At 44.4% G+C, this 15,780-nt stretch overlaps 1 protein-coding gene across 8 annotated transcripts in view; it reads left to right on the forward strand.

Annotated features, from left to right (window-relative positions):
- Positions 1-15,780, forward strand: part of ttll7 (tubulin tyrosine ligase-like family, member 7) — a 307,243-nt gene that overhangs the window by 146,007 nt on the left and 145,456 nt on the right. For all 8 annotated transcript variants that reach the window (XM_043698632.1, XM_043698631.1, XM_043698627.1 and 5 more), the window contains 3 exons: positions 4,782-4,903; positions 9,354-9,421; positions 12,495-12,653. In XM_043698632.1, coding sequence (XP_043554567.1) covers positions 4,782-4,903; positions 9,354-9,421; positions 12,495-12,653 — 349 coding nt within the window. The remainder of the gene's footprint in view (positions 1-4,781; positions 4,904-9,353; positions 9,422-12,494; positions 12,654-15,780) is intronic.

Here is a 15,780-nt window from a genome sequence, read left to right on the forward strand (position 1 = left end):
ATGAAGTAACAAAGAGGATTGATGAGGGCAGAGCAGTAGATGTGATCTATATGGACAAGGCGTTCGACAAGGTTCCCCATGGGAGACTGATTAGCAAGGTTAGATCTCATGGAATACAGGGAGAACTAGCCATTTGGATACAGAACTGGCTCAAAGGTAGAAGACAGAGGATGGTGATGGATGGTTGTTTTTCAGACTGGAGGCCTGAGACCAGTGGAGTGCCACAAGAATCAGTGCTGAGTCCTTTACTTTTTGTCATTTACATAAATGATTTGGATGCGAGCATAAGAGGTACAGTTAGTAAGTTTGCAAATGACACCAAAATTGGAGGTGTAGTGGACAGCGAAGAGAGTTACCTCAGATTACAACAGGATCTTGACCAGATGGGCCAATGGGCTGAGAAGTGGCAGATGGAGTTTAATTCAGATAAATGTGAGGTGCTGCATTTTGGGAAAGCAAATCTTAGCAGGACTTATACACTTAATGGTAAGGTCTTAAGGAGTGTTGCTGAACAAAGAGACCTTGGAGTGCAGTTTCATAGATCCTTGAAAGTGGAGTCACAGGTAGATAGGATAGTGAAGAAGGCTTTATTGGTAAGAGTATTGAGTACAGGAGTTGGGAGGTCATGTTGCATCTGTAGACGACATTGGTTAGGCCACTTTTGGAATATTGCATGCAATTCTGGTCTCCTTCGTATCAGAAAGATGTTGTGAAACTTTTCGAGTTCAGAAAAGATTTACAAGGATGTTGCCAGGGTTGGAGGATTTGAGCTATAGAGAGAGGCTAAACAGGCTGGGGCTGTTTTCCCTGGAGCGTTGGAGACTGAGGAGTGACCTTATAGAGGTTTACAAAATTATGAGGGGCATGGAAAGGGTAAATACGCAGAGTCTTTTCCCTGGGGTCGAGGAGTCCAGAACTAGAGGGCATAGGTTTAGGGTGAGAGGGGAAAGATATAAAAGAGGCCTAAGGGGCAACTTTTTCATGCAGAGGGTGGTACATGTATGGAATGAGCTGCCAGAGTAAGTGGTGGAGGCTGGTACAATTGCAACATTTCAGAGGCATTTGAATGGGTATATGAAGGGATATGGGCTGGAGGGATATGGGCTGGGTGCTGGCAGGTGGGATTACATTGGTTTGGGATATCTGGTCGGCATGGACAGGTTTGATCGAAGGGTCTGTTTCCGTGCTGTACATCTCTATGACTCTATGACTCTATGAGTTAGAGGGAGAGATAGGACTCGTTACTTTAGAGCGTAGGAGACTGAAGGGGGACCTTATAGAGGTGTATGAGATCATGAGTGGCATGGATAGAATGAATGCACACAGTCTTTTTCCCAGGTTGGTGAATCGTGGACTAGAGGGCATCCGTTTAAGGTTAGAGGAGAAAGAATAAAAGGGAACCTGAGGGGCAACCTTTTTCACAGAAGATGGTATGCATATGGAATGAGCTGCCAGTGGAAGTTGTTGAGGTGCGTACATTAATAACATTTAAAAGGCATTTGGACAAACACATGGATACGAAAGGTTTAGAAGGATATGGGCCAGGTGCAGGGAGATGGGGTTAGTGTGGATGGACATTTTGGTCAGCATGGACCAGTTTGGGCCAAAGGGCCTGTCTCTGTGCTGTAAGACCCTATGACTCTATAAATCTATGTTAAGTTGATAGAAATGTAGAAAATAGGAACAAGAGTAGGCCATTCAGTCCTTCAAGCCTACTGCACTGTACAATACAATCATGGCTGATCACCCAACTCAGTCCCCTGCTCCTGCTTGCTCTGCATACCCTTTGATCCCTTTAGCCTAAGAAAGATATCTATATCCTCAGAATCATGGAATCATAAAATCCCTACTGAGTGGAAACAGGCCATTTGGCCCAACAAGTCCACACTAACCTTCTGAAGATTAATCCACCCAGACCCATTCCCCTACCCTGTTAACCCCTGACCCTACATATCCCTGGACACTATGGGCAATTTAGCGTGGCCAATTCACCAAACCTGCACATCCTTGGACCGTGGGAGGAAACCGGAGCACTTGGAGAAAACTCACACAGATACGGGGAGAATATGCAAGCTGCACACAGACAGTCGCCCGAGGCTGGAATCAAACCTGGGTCCCCAGTGCTGTGAGGCAGCAGTGCTGTAATAGAGTCATGCAGCATGGAAGCAGACCGTTCAGCCCAACCCATCCATGCTGACCAAATTTCCTAAACTGAACTAATTCCATTTGCTTGCATTTGATCCATATCACTATAAAGCTTTCCTATTCATGTACCTGTCTAAATGCCTTTTAAATGTTGTAATTATACCAGCCTCCACCATTTCTTCTGGCAGCTCATTCATACACACACCATCCTCGATGTGAAAGCATTGCTTTGCAAGTCCCTTTTAAATCTTTCCCTTCTCACCTTAAACCTATGCCCTCTCGTTTTGAACTCCCCTACACTGGGGAAAAGATCTTGGCCACTCACCTTATCTATACCCATCATGATTTTATAAACTTCTTCAAAGTCATTTCTTACCCTCCTCCGCTCAAGAGAATAAGGTCCCAGCCTATGCAGCCTTTCCTTGTAACTCAAGCCCTCCAGTCTTGGTAACATCCTGGTAAATGTTTTTTGCACCCTTTCCAGTTTAGTAACAGCCTTGCTAGACCAGAATTGTGCGCAGTACTTCAAATGCGGCCTTACTATTGTCTTATACAGCCACAACATGACATCCCAACTTCCTGTTCAGTGAATTCTGATGAAGGGTCACTGGACACAAAACATTAACTTTGATTTCTCTTCACAGATGCTGTCAGACCTGCTGAGCTTTTCCAGCAACTTCTGTTTTTACAGCATCTGCAGTTCCTTTGGTTTTTATCTGTATTCAGTGCTCTGACCAACGAAGACAAGGTGCCAACTGCCTTCTTCACCACCCTGTCTACCTGCAACAGCACTTTCAAACAGCTATGTACCTGCACCCCTAAGTCTCTCTGTTCAGCAGCACTTTCCTGGGCACTGCCAATAACTGTATAACTCCTGCCCTGATTTGTGTTACCAAAATGCAACACCTCGCATGTATCTAAATTAAACTCTACCTGCCACTCCTCAGCCCGCTGGCCCACCTGATCAAGATTCCCTATAAAGATCCTCTTTAAAACATTCAATAATTTGGCCTCAAATCTGCTTGTGACAAAGAACTCCACAGGCTCCCCACTTTCAGGGTGAAGACATCTCTCCTCACTTCTCCTCATGGCAGTCTGAATTGGCCTCCCCTTTATCCTTCGACTCTGACCCCTCGTTCTAGACTTGCTGGTCATTGGGAGTATCCTTCCTGTGTTTACCTTGTCTAGTCCTGTTTGATTGTTCTAGGGGATCCAGTGAAATCCCCCTCACTCTCATGCACTTGTTTGTGTGGAAAATCTTGCCTCATAAAAGTTGTAGCTGAATCGTCTACAGACTCCACTTGATTAAAGTGTGTAAGCTTCTGAACAGTCTTGACCAGGTGGATGTAGGATGGATGTTTCCTCTTGTGAGTAAGTAAGACAAGTTTTATAAATCAGGACGGTGATCTTCTTGAATATTGCAGCAAGTCTGAGGGGCTAAATGGTCTAATTGTGCTCCTGTGTCCTATGTTGTTGTAATGTCGCTATGATAAGTTACCTATAAACTACTGTCGACATATTGAGGTTAGTAATACAGACTGTTGAGGGTAGCAGACAGGAAAACAAAATCATCTGATCCATTCAATTAACTGCATGCAACAACAATGATGTGCATTGCTTTAAACACTTGATTTGCTAAAGCACGCCAAAGTACAATACAGGTGTGATTATCAAATCAAAGTTGTCCCAAGTTCCTATGTTAAGGGATATTAGGTTACGTGACCCAAAGCTGAGAGAAAATCCTGGGTCTTAAGGAGGAGTGAGGTGAATGGGTTCAGAGAGGGAATTCCAGGGCTCAGGGCCAAACTGCTGAAGACAAGGCTCTCAGAGGTTGAGTGATGAAAGATGGTGCCGTGAGAGAGTGCAGCTTTGGAGGAGTGTACAGATCTCAGAGAAGCTACTGGAGGGGTGTACAGAGATTGGGAAGGATGGGGAGAGATTTGGTCAGCTAGATGGGAATTTAGAATGTATTGTGTTAGAGCCTCTTCTGGCATATTGTGTCCAGTTCTGGTCTCCCTGTTATAGAAAGGATTTTATTAACTTGGAGAGGGTTCAGAAGAGATTCACCAGGGCGTTGCCAAGAATGGAGGGTTTGAGTTATAGGGAAATGCTGAATAGGCTGGGAGTTTTTTCCCTGGAATGTAGGATGGGTGGTCTTAAAGAGCTTTATAAAATCATGAGGGGCATAGATGAGGGTGAATGACAAGGATGTTTTCCCCAGCATAGGAGGGATTTCAAGACCAGCGGTCATATTTTTAAGGTGGCAGGGGCAGGATTTTTACAGAGAGTGGTTCATGTGGAGAATAAATTTCCAGAGGAAATGGTGGATGCGGGTACAGTTACAACATTTAAAGAATATTTAGATAAGTACATGAATAAGAAAGGTTTGGGGGAATATGGGCCAAGTGCAGGCAGGTGGGACTAGTCTAGTTTGGGATTATGGTCGGCATGGACTGGTTGGACCGAAGGGTCAGTTTCCGTGCTGTACAATTCTATGACTCTAGGTTTGAGCGACAGTGTGGTCAGTGAGCTCTGGGACAGAGGGTGAATGGGGGATAAACTGCTCCTCACATTGCCCGAATTGTGAAGGTTACTGACTGACAGGAACAAGGTGGTTTCCCGTTCTGTTTTTGCAGTGCGCCTGGCGATATTGGAAGCAGGGTTTTCCCGAGCCCGGGAGGAAGATGACACTGCCAACTTGATCTGGAATGATGCCGCTGTGCAGCAGGAGAGGATTGCGGATCTGAGAAACTATCAGGTATATCAGTGTGGCTTTAAACAGCCACCTTCGTCGCTCAGCTGTGAGCTCACTTTGCCTTTTTGATAATGGCGACTGTGTAATCCTGAATCAGGCATGACCCATTCTGCCCTTCGAACCTGCTGTCCCATTCAATGATCTGATTACTCCACAATCACAACTACCCACTTCTTATACCCCCCCCACCCCCTTTCCCTTGCTTATCAACAATCTACCAACCTCTGCCTTAGAATATTGAAAGTCTCATACTTTTCAGGACTAGACTGCCAACCTTATGTGAGAAAAGAATTCTCTTCATTGCTATTTTAAATGGGTGACGTCTGTGGAGAGTGGATTGATGAGGTGTGTGCATGAACTGGGGTGATGAAGGGAGAAGAGAGTGGAGTGGCTCCCAAGTTGTGGTTGCAGTAACTTAAAGTCATTGGGTAGGGGAATGGGTCTGGGTGTGTTACCCTTTGGAGGGTCGGTGTGGACTTGTTGGGCCAAATGGCCTGTTTCCACGATGTAGGGTTTCTATCCTCTCTGTGTCAGAGACCTTGCTGTGGAATGTACAGCCAAGACTTGACCCCCATCATCACGCTCCCCTTTTTGCCTGACAGGGTGTAGCAGCAGATTGTTGGCAGAGAAAGGGCTGAGATGTGGGATTTGGGTTTGTTGTTTGGGATTCTCTGTGCTGTGAATCTGCTGGCTGTGGACTTTGAGCTCAGACAGTTGTACTTCTTCCCCACACCACCAGGGGGTAGCACCGCCTTGCTGTCTTGTAACTCATGAATTACATCCAGTCCACACTTAAAATGTACCTGTTCAAATCTTATGTATTCCATAAAGAGAGAACTTTGAATACTTCCTTTGCCCCATTGTACATTGTGCCGTGTCTGTCTGCTGCTTTACTGTGTTACACTTACAGATACTGTACCTTATTTTTGTTAACTTGATTAGGGCTTTGGAAATTGTTTTCTGTCAATTAGATTAGATTAGATTCCGTACAGTGTGGAAACAAGCCCTTCGGCCCAACAAGTCCACACTGACCCTCCGAAGAGTAACTCACCCCCTCTGACTAATGCACCTAACACTATGGACAATTTAGGATGGCCAATTCACCTGGCCTGCACATCTTTGGACTGTGGGAGGAAATGGGAGCATCCGGAGGAAACCCACACAGACACGGGGAGAATGTGCAAACTCCACACAGACAGTCACCTGAGGTTGGAATCGAACCTGGGACCCTGGTGCTGTGAGCCACCATGTCGCCCACTAATTGTCTTTAAATGAGCTGCCCTTGATCACAGGAAGTGGGAGAAGTAGGCCATTCAGCCCATCGAGCTTGCTTTGCTGTTCAACTTGATGATAGCTGATCTACTGCCTCAATGTCATCATCCCATACAATCTCTGTGTCCCTTAAAGTCTTCACATATCTATTGATTGCTGTCTTGAACCTGTTTATTGATTGACATGATGTGGAGGACTTGAGGTTGAACTGAGGTGGGAGTACTCCATAACCACCTGATGAAGATGCAGTGCTCCTAAAGCTAGTGCTTCCAAATAAATGTTTTAGTGATTTTTAATTTTATTGATTGAGTTTCCTCAGCCCTTTGAGTTAGAGAGTTACAAGATTTGTCACCCTCTGAGCGAAGATAGTCCTCCTCACCACATTCTTACCCAGCTTTTCCCTGATCCTGAGGTTATGTCCGCTGGTTTTAGACTAAAGTAACTTCATTTCTCCATTCCCCTGTCAGGCTGTGTAAGAAATTTTTAATTTCGCTAAGATAACCCCTCATTCTTCAAAACTGTACAGAAAACAGATGTAATCTGCTGAATCCTTCTTTATAAAACAATATTGGCATCTCAGGGATTATCTGGTGACCCTCCCCTTCTCTCTGTGTCTCTGGCAAATGTATCGTTCCTAAATAAAAAGGACAAAACTGTACTCAATGCTCCAGCAATAAAAACTGAAATTGCTGGAGAAACTGAGCAGGATCTGTATAAGAAGAGAAACAGTTTTGGGGAATGCAGGGGTTAAACCTTTCTTACACAGCCTGACAGAGGAATGGAGAGAAACAGTTTGATATGATGATTCTTCATTGCTGAAGCAGTTAGGAACAGGAGTAGGCCATTCAGCCCCTCAAGCCTGTTCCACCATTCAATGAGATCATGCCTGGTCTGTGGCCTAAATCCATTTACTTACCTTTGGCCCATATCCCTTAATATTTCTTTGCTTAACAAAAAGATTATCTATCTCAGATTTAAACTTGACAACTGATCCAGCATCCAGTACCATTTGTGGGAGAGAGTTCCAAACCTCTCCTACCCTTTGTGTATCGAAGAGCTTCCTAACATTTCTCCCCAACAGGCTGGTTCTCATTCACCATGCCCCCTAGATAGAACCTTGGAATTTTATGGTGTGGGATGAGGCCATTTGACCCATCATATCTCTACTGCCTCCTGAAACAGCTACCAGCCAGTCCTATTCTCTAGCCCTATTTCCATAGCCTTCTCAATTCATCACTTTCAGATATCTATCCAGCTCTCATTTGAAACCTCCTATCGAATCCGTCTCTATCACTCTCCCAGGCAGTGCGTTCCAAATCCTAACAACTTGAGTAAAGAAGTTTCTCTTTATCTCACTCCTAGCTCTCTTTCTGAAAATCTTGAAATTGTGACCCCGAGTTACTGACATGCTAACTATCCTTCTTTACCCTGTCAAAATTGTTCATAATTTTGAATACCCCAATTAGGTCACCTCTGACCTGCTCCAAGCTGAATAAGCTCCATTTCTCTAATCTGTCCTTGTATCCAAAATCTCTCGTTCCTGGGATCATTAGAGTAAAACTCCTTTGATCCCTTTCCAGGGCTTTAACATCCTTCTTTAATAAGGTGCTCAGAACTGAACACAATCCTCCAAATGTTGTCTGACCAATGATTTGTAGAGGTGTAGCATCACTTCCTTGCTTTTATACTCTATGCCTCTGTTTATAAACCCAAGGATCCTATAAACCTTCTCAACAACGGTTCCAACTTCAGAGAATTATATACGTGAACCCCAAGGTCCCTATTCTCCCTTCAGAGTTGCACCATTGAGCCTGTATTGTCTCTCTATGTTTTTTCAACCAAAATGCATTGCCACACAGTTTTCTATATTAAAATTTATCTGCCAGGTGTTTGCCATTTGGCCAATGTGTCAATGTTCCTCTAAAGTCACTCAGTGTCATCCTGACAATTCACTATTCTCCCTGGTTCAGTATCATCTGCAAATTCAGAGATTTTGCCCTCAATACCCATCTCCAAATTATTTACGTAAATCAGAAAAACGACAGTACCAACACTGATATCTGGGGAACACCACTTTCAACTCATTTCCAATCTGAGAAATGCCCATCTATACCTACCCTCTGTCTCCTATCCTTTAGCCAACTTTTAATCAATGCTTCTAGGGACCCATCAATCCCAAACATTTCTAACTTGCTAACCAATCTGCCATGTGGCATTGTATCAAATGATCTTGCTCTTGTCTTGTACTCTATGCCTCTATTAATAAAACCCAGGTTAAGTTATGTTTTAACAATTGCTCTCTCCATCAGCCCTGCTATCTTCAATGATATATGCACAGATACACCACATCCCTCTGCTCCTGCAACCCCTTTAGAATTAGAGTCATAGAGTCACACAGAATGGAAACAGACCCTTTGGTCCAACTCATCCACTCTGACCAAGTTTCCCAAACTAAACAAGTTCCACTAGCCTGCATTTGGCCCATAAATCTCTGAACTGTTCCTATTCATATATCTGTCCAAATATCTTTTAAATGTTATAACTGTATCACCTCCTCTGGCAGTTCACCCTCAGGTCCTGTTTAAATCTTTCTTCTCTAACCATAAAAATATGCCCTCTGGTTTTGAACTGCCCTACTCTGGGGAAAAGACCTTTGCTAATTGCCTTATGTATGTCCCTCATGATCCAAAAACCTCTATAAGGTCACCCCTCAACCTCCTACGCTCCAGTGAAAAATGTCCCAGTCTATCCTTATAACTCAAACCGTCCAGTCCTGGCAACATCCTGGTAAATCTTTTTTGAACCCTCTCTAGTTTAATAATATCCTTCCTGTAGCAGAGCGACCAGAATTGTACACAGTGTACCAGAAGTGGCCTCACCAATGTCCTCTAAAACCTCAACATGACGTTCCAACTACTGCACTCAAAAGTCAGATTGTGTTTTTACAACAATCGACAATGGTTACGTAGTTACTATTTGGCTATTTTATTTGAGATTTGTCGTGGGTGAATTCACATTTCACCATCTATCCAAGTGAACTTCATGTGCCCACATCATTAAGCTGGGATTCAGAACTACTAGCCTAGTGACATTATCACTATATCTCTGCCTCCTCCAGCTCAATTTCTGACACTGTGACTGTTTACAGATGCTGTATGCAAACTTTTTTTTGTCTTTTCAGAGGATCAACCATTTTCCTGGAATGGGAGAGATTTGCCGTAAGGACTGTCTGGCAAGAAACATGGCCAAGTAAGTGACCCAGGCTGGCCAGATTTCTGTCTCCTTTAGAATTGGAATCGGAGTCTCAAGGTGGCATTTATTAGGGAGTGAGCATGTTTGAGAATGAGCAAGGTGTGTGTGTATACGTGTATGTGTGTGTGTGCGCGCGCGCGTGTATGAGCGGTGTTTGTGTGTACGTGTGTGTGCGCGGGCGGGTGTGCGTGTGTGTATGTGGACCAACCTCCCCACCATTTGACACCTTCACAGCAAGTGGCAATGTTCAGAGGAGAGTTTACCAGCTCAGTGTGAAGAGGATGTGTCAGTCCAGACTGTGTGACACAGCGGCAAGGGGGAAGTAACTGGGCTCCAGGTGACACTCACATGTCACAGGTAAGATGACTGGGCCAGTGGCTGGGGATAGCAAGGTGTCACTATGAGTTAGGCATAGTTAGTCGATGGGCCGAATGGCCTTACTTCCACTCCTATGTCTTATGTCTTATGGACACTCACATGTCACAGGTAAGATGACTGGGCCAGTGGCTGGGGATAGCAAGGTGTCACTATGAGTTAGGCATAGTTAGTAAGTTTGCAGATGAAACCAAGATTGGTGGCATAGTAGACAGTGGAGAAGGTTTTCTAAGATTACAAAGGGATCTTGATCAAATGGGTCAATCGGCTGATAAATAGCAGATGGGGTTCAATCTGGATAAGTGCAAGGTATTATATTTTGGTAAAACAAACAAGGGTAGGGCTTATACAATTAATGGTAGATCTTTGGGTAGTGTTGTAGAACATAGGGACCTAGGGGTGCAGGTCCTTGAAGATTGAGTGACCTATAGACAGGGTGATTAAAAAGGCATTTGGCACGCTTACCCTGATTGCTCAGTCCTTTGAGTATAGGAGAGGGGACGTCATGTTGAGCTTGTACAGAACATTGGTGAGGCATCTTCTGGAATATTGTGTCCAGTTCTGGTCACCCTGTTAAGGAAGGGTATTAAGCTGGAGAGGGTTCAGAAGAGATTTACCAGGAATTTGCTGGGTATGGAAGGTTTCAGTTATAAAGGAAGACTGGATAGGCAGGGAGATTTTTCACTGGAGCATAGGAGGTTGAGAGGTGACCTTTTAGAAGTTTATAAAATAATGGTAGGTATAGATAGAGTTATTGGTAGTTATCTTTCCCAAGGATGGAGCATTTCAAAACTAGGGGGCATGTTTGTAAGGTGAGAGGAGAGAGATTTAAAAAAGACATATGGGGCAAATTTTTTACACAAGGTGTCGTTCACATGTGGAATGAACTTCCTGAGGAAGTGGTGGATGTGGATACAATTATAATATTTAAAAGACATTTGGATAAGTACATGAATAAGAACAGTTTGGAGGGAAATTGGCCAGGGGCAGGTGGAATTAGTTTAGTTTTGGATTATGTTCAGCATGGGCTGGTTGGACCGAAGGGTCTGTTTCTGTGTAATATGACTGTATGACTTGAAATGTTAATCCTGTTTCTCTCTCCACAGATGCTGCCAGACCTGCTGAGTTTCTCCCGTACTCTCTGTTTCTATAATGTTAAAAACCTATCAAGTAAAATCATAGAATTTTACAGTACAGAAGGAGGCCATTCGACCCATCATGTCTGTACTAGCTCCTGAAAGAAATTGTACCTTTAAAATTTTCAGTTGACCTTCAGCCGCAGGAGCCTTTAGGGGAGTGAGTTCAAGGTTCCCAGGTAACTTTATTAGAGACAGTCCTTCATGGAAATAAATAAACATAGAAAATAGGAGCAGGTGTAGGCCATTCCGCCCTTTGAGCCTGCTCTGCCATTCAATACAATCATGGCCGATCATCCAACATAGTCCCCTGTTCCTGCTTTCTCTCCATACTCTTTGATCACTGTTGCTGTAAAAGCTGTCTCCATCTCCTTCCCAACAACAGTCAATATTTTGGCCTCAACCACCTCCTGTGACAGAGAAGTCTACAGGCTCCCTGCTCTCTGGGTGAAGAAGTCGCTCCTCCTCTCAGTCTGAAATGGTTTACCTATATCTTTCAACTGTGACTCCTGTTTCTGGACTCCCTGTTCATTGGGAAAATCCTTCCTGTCAAGCCGTAGAATTTTATAGTTTTCTATGAGGTTTCCCCCTCATACTTATAAATTTCAGGGAATATAGCCCTAACTGATCCACTCTCTCTCCATACGTAAGTCCTACCACCCTAGGAATCAGTCTGGTAAACCTTTGGTGCACTCCCTCCATTGCCAGAACATCTTTCCTCAGATAAGGAGACTAAAACTCCGACACAGTACTCCAGGTGTGGTCTCACCAATGCCCTGTACAACTGCAGCAAGACATCCGCGCTCCTGTATTAGAAACCTGCCAATGTGAAGGCCAGCATACCATTTCCTTTCTTCACTGCCTGCTGCACTGCATGCTTACTTTCAGTGACTGGTGTACAAGGACACCCAGGTCACATTGCACCTCCCACTTGCCAAATCTATTGCAATTCGAAGAATAATCCACCTTCCTGTTTTTGCTATCAACGTGGATAACCTCACATTGATCCACATTGTGCAGAATCTGCCATGCATTTTCCTATTCACTCAGTTTGTCCAAATCACACTGAATCATCACTGAATCCTTCTCACATCTCACTCTCCCACCCTCTGTGTCATCTGCAAATTTGGAGATAGTGCATTTAGTTCCCTCATCTAAATCATTCCAGACATTGCCCTGAATCTTCCCACTTGTTCTGGACTAGCAGAAGAAATTGTTTCTCTCCAACTGACCTATCTCTTCCTTCAACCATCTGAAACTTCTCAATTAGATCAACGCACCACCTTCCGCGTTCAAGTCTATTCCTGAGTCTGTGTAACTTGTTCTTATAATTTAACCCTTTTTAGCCAAGTATTGTTTTCCTGAGTCAATTGCTGTACCCTGCAAGCCATTGTTAGGGAATGAGCTTTCCTTTCAATGGCCACACGCTTTCATTTCCACCTGATTTCTCATTCTTCGGTTTCTGTTGAAAATTCTCCCCCAAAATTTTCATGATTTCAGTTTTGAACACTCTGCCATGGCGTGGATTCCTCCTTTTATCATCCGTGTTTTACTTTCAGGATGATCAAGAGTCAATCTCAGGAATACTGCTTCACCCCAAGGACCTGGATCTTTCCTGCGGAATACACTCAGTTCCAGAACTGTGTGAAGGAACTCCGAAAGAAACGCAGACAGAAGACCTTTATAGTCAAGCCAGCCAATGGAGCGATGGGTCATGGGTACGTGTGTGTGTGTGTGCGTGCATGCGTGCGTGCGTGTGTGTGTGTGTTTCTTTCTTGAACCTCAGCTGCCCTTGGGATCTAGGGACTCCACAGTGCTATTTGAGAAGGAGTTCCAGGATTTTGACCCAGAGATACTGAAGCAACAACGATGCATTTCCAAGGAGAAAGTGAGGACTGCAGCTGCTGGAGATCATAGTCTAGATTAGAGTGGTGCTGAAAACGCACAGCAGGTCAGGCAGCATCTGAGGAGCAGGAAAATTGACGTTTCGGGCAAAAGCCCTTCAAGTCAGTGGCTTGAAGGGGAACTTGTAGATGGCGGTATTCCCATGTATCTGCTGCCCACATTTTGGGGTAGAGGTCTTCACTTTAGAAAGAGCCTTTGTGTGTTCCTGCACTGCATCTTGCGGATGTTACACCCTGCTGTTCTTGTACCTCAATAATGAAGTGAGTGAATGTTTATGAGAGTGGAAATGGTGCCAATCCAATGGGCTGCTTTGTCCTGGATGGTGTCAAGCTTCTTGAGTGTTGTTGGAGTTGCACCCATCCAGGAACTGAGCAATAAGGCTTGCCTGGCTGTACAATGAGGGAGAGGGTTCTGTTTAATTTGGTGGAAGACTTATCGATATTGGGAGGCAGTTTTTCAAACATAATATTTAGGATTTGGTTCGTTTGATGGTTCAAAGGAAATAGGAACCAGCCAGTCACGTGTCATATGGATATTTGCCCCAGCTCTACAAACTGTTGAGTAAACAAGGACAGAACTGGAACAAGCCTTTGATCAATGCATTTTACAGTCTCGTATCATAGAAACATAGAAATTAGCAGCAGGAGTAGGCCATTCAGCCCTTTGAGCATGTTCCACTATCCAGCATGACCATGGCTGATCATCCAACTGTGTTCTCTGTTCCCACTTTCACCCCTCACATACCCTTTGATCCCTACAGCTCTAAGAATTATATCTAACTCCTTCTTGATAACATTCAATATTTTGATCTCAGCCACTTTCTGTGGCAGAGAATTCAACTCTCTGGCATCAGTTCCTGTACAATTCAAAACTATTTCTGGTTTAATTTGAATGTTGTCACAGTTACTAAACTCACTCTGGTAGGCTCCAGGTGGTGTGCAATCACTGTTTCTTGCTGATATTGCACCTCAGGCAGCTGCAGGACAAACAGTGACCGTATAGACCATATATATGGACCTTTATTCTCCATCGTACTGGGTAGGTGCCTCTCTCTGTGAGTGGAGAAAGTGAGGTCTGCAGATGCTGGAGATCAGAGCTGAAAATGTGTTGCTGGAAAAGTGCAGCAGGTCAGGCAGCATCCAGGGAACAGGAGAATCGACGTTTCGGGCATAAGCCCTTCTTCAGGGCTTCAGGGATTCCTGAAGAAGGGCTTATGCCCGAAACGTCGATTCTCCTGTTCCCTGGATGCTGCCTCTCTCTGTGAGTGCTTGAAGCTAACACCAATTTGGCGAATTGGAAATGTCCTTTCCCCACATTAGCAGATTAATCAGCTCAAAATTTCAATGCAATCAGGAGGTCTAATTGGAGGCAAATACTGAGTGTCATGTTGAGAGCCAGGAGCTTGGATTTTTCAGTCAATTTAGAAAATAAAATCTTGCATTTATGCGGCACCTTTCACTATCAGCGGATGTCCCAAGGTGCTTTGCAACCAACACAGCATTTTTTGTGGTGTAGTCGCCATGGTACTCAACGCCCTGACTGATGAAAGCCAGTGTGCCAAAAGCCTTCTTCACTGCCCTGTCTACCTGCGATTCCAATTTCAGAGAACCGTGCACATGAGCTCCAAGGTCCCTCTGTTCCACCACACTCCTTAAGGCCATACCATTCGCCATGAAACTCCTACCTTGATTTGACTTTCCAAAATGCAAGACCTCACACTTATCTATATTAAACTCCATTTGCCATTTCTTGGTCCACTTCCCCAGCTGATCAAGGTCCTGCTGCAATTGCTGATAACCTTCTTCACTGCCCAGGATACCTCCTACTTCAGTCTCGTCTGCAACTTACTAATCATGCCTTGTATGTTTTCATCCAAATCATTGATATAGATAACAAACAGCAACAGGCCCAGCATCGTCCCCTAAGGCACTCCACTAGTCACAGGCCTCCAGTCCGACAAGCATCCTTCCACTATTACCTTTTGCTTCCTACTATCAGGCCAACTGTGCATCCAATTTGCCAGCTCCCCTTGGATTCCATGTGACCTAACCTTCCAGAGCAGCCTACCATGTGAAACCTAATCAAAGGTCTTACTGAAATCCATATAGATTACATCTACCGCCCTGCCCTCCTTCCGGTATTTGTTCCATTCCCCTTTGAAAGTTGCTGCTGAAACCGCTTTCACCATCCCAGCTTGATGACCAGTCTGGTTATAATCACTTATTCACCAGTGTCACCTCTAGTTCGCTTGCCAATTACTTTAAATCTATATCTTCTGGTCACCAACGCTCCTGCCACTGGAAATAACTTCTTTCCAACTTGACCAAATCCCTTTGGAATGCTGCACAACTCTATCAAACTTTTTCCACTCTGGTCTCTCGAATTAACTTGAGGTTGAGGGGTGATCTTATAGAGGTTTATAAAATCATGGGCGGGGTATTGATAAGGTGAATGGCAGGTGTGTTTTCCCTAAGGTGAGTGATTTCAAGACTGGGGGCATATTTTTAAGGTGAAAGAGAAAGATTTAAAACGAACATGAGGGGCAATTTCTTTACACAGAGAGTGGTTCATGTGTGGAGTGAACTTCCAGAGGAAGTGGTGGACGCGGGTACAGTTACAGCATTTAAAAGACATTTGGATAAGTACATGAATAAGAATTGTTTGGAGGGATATGGGCCATGCACAGGCAGGTGAGAAGACTTGCTTAGTTTGGGATTATGATCGGCATGGACTGGTTGGACTGAAAGGTCTGTTTTCGTGCTGTATGACTCTATGACTGTGTATGTGTTGCTGGAAAAGCGCAGCAGGTCAGGCAGCATCCAAGGAACAGGAGAATCGACGTTTCGGGCATAAGCCCTTCTTCAGGAATGAGGAAAGTGTGTCCAGCAGGCTAAGATAAAAGGTAGGGAGGAGGGACTTGGGGGAGGGGCTTTGGAAATG

Source organism: Chiloscyllium plagiosum, chromosome 11 (assembly GCF_004010195.1).
Source record: "Chiloscyllium plagiosum isolate BGI_BamShark_2017 chromosome 11, ASM401019v2, whole genome shotgun sequence".
In the NCBI taxonomy this organism is placed as follows: domain Eukaryota; kingdom Metazoa; phylum Chordata; class Chondrichthyes; order Orectolobiformes; family Hemiscylliidae; genus Chiloscyllium; species Chiloscyllium plagiosum.